This window comes from Neovison vison, chromosome 2 (genome assembly GCF_020171115.1).
Source record: "Neovison vison isolate M4711 chromosome 2, ASM_NN_V1, whole genome shotgun sequence".
In the NCBI taxonomy this organism is placed as follows: domain Eukaryota; kingdom Metazoa; phylum Chordata; class Mammalia; order Carnivora; family Mustelidae; genus Neogale; species Neogale vison.
Genome location: NC_058092.1, coordinates 105,045,025 through 105,053,127, shown reverse-complemented (window position 1 = coordinate 105,053,127; position 8,103 = coordinate 105,045,025). Strand labels below are relative to the sequence as shown.

The 8,103-nt window shown below is 42.4% G+C and overlaps 1 protein-coding gene across 2 annotated transcripts in view; it reads right to left on the bottom strand.

Annotated features, from left to right (window-relative positions):
- Positions 1–5,077: 5,077 nt before the first annotated feature.
- The window catches only part of CHD1L (chromodomain helicase DNA binding protein 1 like), an 82,088-nt gene continuing 79,062 nt past the window's right edge, over positions 5,078–8,103 (bottom strand). For both annotated transcript variants that reach the window (XM_044239059.1, XM_044239060.1), the window contains 3 exons: positions 7,121–7,235; positions 6,072–6,180; positions 5,078–5,419 (listed from right to left, as the gene is read on the bottom strand). In XM_044239059.1, the coding sequence (XP_044094994.1) occupies positions 5,350–5,419; positions 6,072–6,180; positions 7,121–7,235 (294 nt within the window). In that variant the 3' untranslated portion in view covers positions 5,078–5,349. The remainder of the gene's footprint in view (positions 5,420–6,071; positions 6,181–7,120; positions 7,236–8,103) is intronic.

The window sequence follows — 8,103 nt, the reverse complement described above, 5'->3', positions numbered from 1 at the left end:
ATAGAAGATAATTCCTGGAGATTATTTTGTCATAATCACAGAAGTCAAGGCAACAGTGTTTCAAGTCTGGGAAGCAGTCAACAGTGTTAAACTTGGCTGACAGGTCAAGATGAAAACTAAATATTGCCTCTGGATTTAGTGAGTTGGAGTTTGATGGTATTTTTTTTTCCTGATTTCATTTATTTACTTGAGAGCGAGCATGCACACAAGCAGGCAGAGGGAGAAGTAGGCTCCCCACTGAGCAGAGAGCCCAATGCAGGGCTCTATCCCAGGACTTTGGGATTTTGACCTCAGTAGAAGGCAGACAATCGACTGGGCCACATGGGAGCCCTGAGTTTGATGGTATTAATAGACTCCTGTGGTGTAAAATGCAGGAAGGTAAAAGGGCATGGGTTAAAGAGTGAGGGGGAAGTGAAGAAATAACATGATTATGGACAACTCTTAAGGTTTGATAGGGAAAGGGAATGAGGAATGGAGTGTTTTTTTTGGTTTTCTTTTTTTTTTTTTTAAGATTTTATTTATTTGAGAGAGAGAGAGAGAGAGAGGTCACAGGCAGGCAGAGAGGCAGGCAGAGAGGGGGGAAACGGGCTCCCCACTGAGCCCAATGCGGGCCTTGATCCCAGACCCCGAGATCATGACCTGAGCTGAAGGCAGAGGCTTAACCCATTGAGCCACCCAGGCGCCCTGGAGTTCTTTTTAAATGGGAGAGACTTGACCTTGTTTTTTCTCAGTGGAAGTTTTCAATTTAAAAGAAGAAATTGAGAAAGCCCAAATTCATAAAATTATGAATGAAAAGGGAGAGATCACAACTAACACCAAGGAAGTAGAAACAATCATCAGAAGTTATTACGAACAGTTATATGCCAATAAGCTTAGCAACCTAGATGAAATGGATGCATTCCTGGAAAAATATAAACTACCAAAATTGAACCAGGAAGAAATCGACAACCTGAATAGACCGATATCTAATAACGAGATTGAATCAGTGATCAAAAACCTCCCAAAAAACAAGAGCCCAGGACCTGACGGATTCCCTGGGGAATTCTACCAAACCTTCAAAGAAGAAATAACACCTATTCTCCTGAAGCTGTTTCAAAAAATTGAAGCAGAAGGAAAACTTCCAGACTCTTTCTACGAAGCCAGCATTACCCTGATCCCCAAGCCAGGCAAGGACCCTACCAAAAAGGAGAATTTAAAAGAAGAAATTGAATGTATAAACAAAGGAATTGGTAGAAGAGCATTCTTAAGAAAGGTGGAGGGGAGAGTTTACAGCTGAGATGGGGGAGGACCAACCTTTTATTAACAGAGAAAGAAAGGCTGGGAGCAGAGGTGGGCACCTTCAGAATTACTCCGGGGATAAAGGAATGGCTGCTTATTTTCTAGTTGAAGGTCCTTGGTTTTTAAGCCTTCTTTGCTTCCTAAAATGAAATCTCAATTCAACTTTGCATTATAACTAGTGTCATTTCCTCTCATATTCTGGCATTCGATTGGTTGGTTGTCTATTTTCAGAGTGGTTGTTGAGTCTTCACCTTAATGCCATTGGTATTTTAGTAAGAAGTTTTGAGAAGCTTCAAAGGGCAGTTGCTAGTCAGTCACTGTAAAAATGACAAGTTTCTGTCTTCTCAAGTTTTATATTTAAATAGTTATGCCATCTGGAGTTTATAATATATGGGGGAAGTCTGATACTTTTCCCAAATTGCTAGCCAGTTATCTCAGTACCATTTCAATTCAACAAATATATCTGAGTACCTATGAATCACTTTGTGCGATATAAGAAATCATCTTTGTTAAAGACTTCAGTATTTCACCAAGGGTTAAGTAAATAGACCAATAGATATGAGCTACAACAAAGAAAGTGCTGTAAACATAATTATCATTAGCAGTTTAAACACAGATTAAATTTTTATACAATTACAGTGTTAGGTCTGTGATCAAAGGAGCGAGACTGATACAAGTCGAAGGTCAAGCAGAGCTTTATTTCCCGCCAAGCATCGAGAATCAAACCGACGGGTCGGGGCCACCTCTTACAGAGTGGGTGACTACCCCCAGCCTCACAGACTAATTTTTATAGAGCAAAGGCCATGTGGTTGAGCCTGGCCTCACACAGGTGGCCAATGAGATTGCAATGCACAGAGAAAGCTGCACAGTCATGCTAGGTCACACAATTCACACACATACACAATTCAGTTGGGTGGCCAACTGAATTACAATTCACCCCGTAGTAGCTCTTTGAACTAGCCTATCACCTTGGTCAGAATTGGTGCCTAAAAGGCGGGGCCCACACTCCTTGGTAGCTAGGGAGACAGTATACACACTCCACTGATTGGATGTCTCCACCTGGCCTGACCCGCCCTTGTATTTGAGCTCTGTTACCTGGGACTGGTTGACCATATTTTACTTGTTTCCCAGACTTGCTTTTAAGTAAGTCCCTTGGGGGCGGGGTCAGTTTAAGTTTTACTGCATAAACAACAAAATGGCTGTTCAGCCAAGATGGAGCCGCTCTGGCTAAATAGGCCCTTAAAACAGGAAATGCCTTTTTCTGGATTCTTACAGAAAACCAGACCTGATAGGGGACACCGGAGAGCTGGGAGATAGGGAAAGGAGTTTAGAGGAGTAAGGCAGTCCAGGGAGAGAAGCCAGCACGACAAGCAAAAGCCCAAGTGAGAAACTGCAGGATGTCTTTGGGAAATAAGTCTAGATTATGGGTGAAGGTAAGCAGTGCTAAAATTCATACTGTAGTTAGTAGACAGCAAAAAACCCCACTGGCCTAGAGATGGTTTGGGGCTATAAAATACTTTGAAGCTACACTTGAAGAAAATTAATTTAGTATACACTTTAGATTGACTGGAAAAATAAGTCACAGGCTTTTTACAAAAGGTAAAAGAGCACAAGCAGCAGACACAAAGGACAGTTTATTAAAAATCAAGTATCAGTTTGCACATATGGAAGAAGTTCAGTAGACTTAAGACCCTCATTATCTCGGGTTTTCATACTTGTGTAGAGGTATAAACTTTTCCACAGAAGCTCATCAGTGCATAAAATCTTGCATTGTTCTCATACCCCCGTCTTAGCCTTCTCAAAGGGGCAGGCTAGAGGGCATCAATGATAAGCATAGAGGCTACGTATAGACAAACAGGCTTGAGTGATGTAATATACAAAGGGCCCTCAGATCCCCGGGCTGGACACAGGCCCATCAGGCAGCACACCTCAAAATATCCATAGGCCCTCACTGACCAATGGGCTACTTACAACTAGGCACCGTTACCAAAAAGGGAGAATTCTGTATGTTGCCATACCTCTTCACCTTCCATCTTTAAAATCAGCCCCCACCTAGGTACCTGGGTTGCTTAGTCCATTAAGCATCAGACTCTTGATTTCAGCTCAGGCCATGATCTCACCGTCATGAGATCAAGTCCCAAGCCCCCACCGCCCCCTCCAAACACAACTGAGAAAACAGCCCCACCCACTGCCTCCTTACAATCTCCCCTTTGTTGTTATGCCCACAGCCCCCTTGCAGTATTCAATAAACTTCTATCTTCTTTATTGTGCTTCAGGTGAATTCTTGTCACTGCCTGTGCCACCCATCAGCTTCCACCTGGTCGTTGCCCATTTGGAGCCCCCCCCCCATCCAATCAGAAGAGACCCCACAATAAGCTGTGGAAAAAAGAGAACAAAACCCTCAGGATGAACAGAATAGATAGTTTTTCTTTTTCTTATAGAAGGACAGCCCTCTGGGAAGTGGGAAGGGATTATAAAAGGTAGGAAGGACTTAGGGAGACATAGGGCAGTGCTGATGACTGAATTGCTGAGGTAGGCAAGCGAAGTAAGGGGCTGCCACTGACAAGTGACCCCATGTAAGGGAGAATGCGCTATGTGAGTTTTCTCATCTTCTGTGTTGTTTTGCCCAACTTATCATGAGGCAGAGGTTCATGGCCTAGGACCTTCATCCAGAGGGAAAAGCACATATGGCTGGAGCATGGGGGACTGAGTGCAGGGTGAAAATGAAGCACCTCAACTCCCAGAACAACTGTGCTGCTGAAAGGTCAGCTGTATTCTCTGAGAGTGAGTTCCCTGCTCTGATGTTCCTCTCAGATGTTCAGAAACATCCACAGTTGGCCCTGTGCACACAGCCCTCAGAAGTGAGCACAGCTTTTCAGGAGAGCATACAGCTTCTGCAAATCAAGTTTTATTCACATCTGCTACTACCTCAGCTATCAAGGCTGCTTCTGAAGGTATGATCATTTACCTATGTAGTAGGTTTCACTGTACTCCCTTTAGAGAGTTCCAATTCAGTGTTTATAGGAGAAATAAGATGCCAGTCAAGAGGTTAAAGTTACAATAATAACCTCGATGTCAAGGCCTAGCAGTAAGGATTGGAGTTAAGAGGGAACAAAAATGAAAGGAGTTTGGGGTGCCTGGGTGGCTCAGTCCTCTGAACTCTTGATTTTGGCTCAGGTCATATCTCAGGGTTGAGAATGAGCCCTGTGCTGGGCTCCAAATAGGACATGGAGTTTCTTTCTCTCTAAAAAAGGAAAGAAGTTTTAGGAGGAAAAAAAATGAAGGAATCATGAATTTAGGGTCTAATAGGTCTTTGACACCGATACTAAACTGTCAAAGGGTGAAAGTGCCAGGGAGGGAGTCAGAGCACATCCCAGGTGCCATAGATACTACCCTCCTTATAAGGTCCTGGTCCTGGATGGCTGCCCCCCTTGCCAGGATTCCTTGAAATGAAGGGCACAGGGCTGAGATTTCTGAAGAAGTCTCTGCAGGGCTAAGGGGGGGGAGGACTAAACACAGCAGCAGTCATGCTGGTTGCAGACAGTCAACCAAGATGAGGCTTTTTTTTTTTTTTTTAAAGATTTTATTTATTTATTTATTTGACAGAGCACAGGCAGGGGAGCAGCAGAGGGGAGAAGCAGGCTCTCCACTGAGCAGGAAGGCATAAATGGGCTGAAGGTGCTTCCTTCTCCCAGAGCAACCTGTTTCATTTCTTCTTAATCCACAGTCTAATCCTCTGTAAAGAAATCAGTCTAATGGAGGGGAAGAAAACTGGATTGAGGAGAAAGAAAGCAGTGAAACCACTGGAGATAGAAAATTTATTATTATGCAAATAGCTATGCAAATGGAAGCCCTGGCAAACAGCCAGAGGACTTTCCCAATTAAGGTGTACATCCCTGTATTACAGGTACCAAATCAGAGTAACACATCCTGAGAACAAAATGAGAATTCAGAAAACACAGTATCTCAGAGGCCCACCAGATCCGGACTCTTTTTTGAAACACTCTAATTCAGTAGCTCCGGGCAAATATTAACTGCTTGCTGAATGCTGACTGTGATACTGGTCAACTGTTAAGGTGCCAGCTGTCCCGGAGAAGAGGATGGTGGATGAGCAGCTGCCCTGCTTCTAGGAAAGTAGTATCTGATAAGGACAGTCAAGGAAGATCTAGTTCATCACTTTAAAATCAACTTTACCAAAACTGCTACTTCTCTAGGTTAGTAATTATTGAAATAATCACTCTGAAAGTAGCATGTCTTAATTTCACCGTATCATAAATTCTTCCAATACTGTTAGTACTCATTATGGCTACTATTATCTCATTATTAAAACTCTTTTGATACTGCTTAAATTGTACAGGCATACAAAACATGACTTTTCTGCTAAGTTTTTATAGTTAAACCAAACAGGGAAAGATTAATACTGCATGCTATCACTTATATCTGGAATCCTAAAAGAAAGATGTCAAACTCCTAGGAACAGAGCCTTGTCTATAGGCCTGAAGGATCTCTAGAGACCTGATGTGAAAAGATTCACTGTTATCAAATGACAATTATTCAATGAACTCCTCCCTTCATATACCTTTTAATCTAGCTGCTGGCACCAAGAAATGCTTGGGTGTATTCGTCCTTGGATATGTAGAAGTTACAAAGTACTTCTTAGTTTTTGTCTCACTGGTGAGTGGTAGAGTAAAAAATGTGGCAGAAAAAGGCTTGGCCTTGATTAGTGATACCAGAAAATGCAAGACATTTTCTTTGAGCTGAGAGAACACACTAGTAAGATCACAAAAGGATACATGTAAGTTGGGATGCCTTTCGCAGCCAAATGTTTCCGAATAAGTCGCTCAGTACCATACCAGTTAAAACCTTTTGTGGCATGTCCAATGCGTGGAAGATGAACACTTGCTGTTAAAGGGGAAAAAACAGGTTATGATGTCTTCATTCATCAAAAATTTGATTCAGTATAAAATATACGTAAGAGAAACTCCACTCTTAGTCACTTTGTGGTTTCCAACAGACAAAATGTACATGATCGTGGGGTGTCACACACAAAGTATAAAATTAGAATATCAAAAATATTCTAGGGCAGGACTATAATAGGAAGAAGTAAGTAAGTCTATTAAACACAAAGACCTACAGGTTCTGGAAATAAGCAGGTACAATGAAAATAGAGTATAATCAGTGTTGGAGATAAAAAGATTATTATTATTATTATCATTATTATTTTTTTTTTTTTTAGAGAGGGGGAGGAAGAAAGGGGAAGAGGGAGAATCTTAAGCAGGATCCATGCTCAGTGCAGAGCCCAAGGCAGGGCTTGATCTCACAACCTGGAGCTCATGACCTGTGCTGAAATCAAGAGTCAGACACTTAACTGACTGACCCTCCCAGGTGCCCCAAAATAAACAGATGCTTTAACAAGCCAATCAGTTCAACAAACTCTGAAACACAATGGGTTTAGAAATAAAACTTCACTCTCATTTGGGCAGAGAACTGTCTGCTAATGTGGACTGGATGTGGCTACCCAAGAAGGGAAGTGGTAGGGTAAACAGTATCCCCAACAGCATCTGACCAGATAACTACATCTCTGGTCTTCTGCTTCCTCATCTGTAGAATGGGGACACAAATACCCCAGTGCAGGAAGATGGTCCGCAGAGATAGTGAATACAAAAGTCATCTGGAAAGGAAAGGAGGCGAATCAAGATGATGTGGTGATCCTTGTGTGGTCTCTCAGACATGGAGGCTTACCTTTACCATATACACTGAGTGAGGTCTTAACATTTCTCACCTCCCTTTAAAAACCCTATCACATGTCTGGGAACAGAAATTCATGTTCTGAAAAGCTTACCTTTCTTTCTCTTTGCTGCTAAATAGATCTTCTTCAAGCCCTCTTCTAGGGCTGCCATCTTAATGCCAGACAGGACATTTGCGCGGTCACGGTGCTGAGCCACAATCAAGGCCAACTAGGAGGAAAAGCCATCACATGGTTGACATGACACGAGAAGGTTGCACTGTCAACTAAGTGACCTACCCATGGAGGTCACTTAGTGACACACCATGGAGGGGGCTTCATCTCCATCTTTTTTGGATGTTCTGCCTGAACCAGGTCCTACCAAATCCATGACCTAATCTTCCATTCTAATTGGTTTATTCTGTGGTAACTTTATACATAACCATTTGTTCTTGTTTTTAAGATATGTTAAAACCAGTGTCCAAAACATGCTGTCTTTCCTAAGTGCTTTCAATGGTAAAAGAATTTTTCAGTCTTAGGAGCAAAAAGGACTTTACAGGTTCCTGTATCCAGCCCTCTGATGGATACTCGAGTCAGCTCCCAACCCCCATTCCATCTCTGCTCCCGTAATTCCTACCCTGTCCTAAGTGGGGGAGACTGGACAGAGTGTCAAGGGAGTGTCTGGGACTGGCAGCCCTACCATCATATGGTCACCAGTTGTAAACAGTTTCCTTGAGTCACTAGATTCTGAGCGTCTATGCTGTAATCACTGTGTTGTTCATGTTTTTTAGCGTTTTAGAAATGACTGAAAAAATGGCTGACCAGGCAGAAGCCACTTTGTTGTCAGCCACAAAGACCACCAACCTCAAAAAAATATATGTCCCTTTCAGCCTGGTTTCTAAATTTCTTTTCTAAGTCAGTAAGATTTGGCTCTAAATTGAATATGAATTCAGGCCCTTGATAAAGTCAGGTCAAGAGTGGTTAATAAAACATCTTAGAGGAATTCTAAAGGACTGGTAAGTAAGAGACACTTAAGATGCAAAAGGAGAATTTTTCTTTGAAAGCAAGAAAGCACGAGTTGGGGGAAGGGCAGTGGGAGA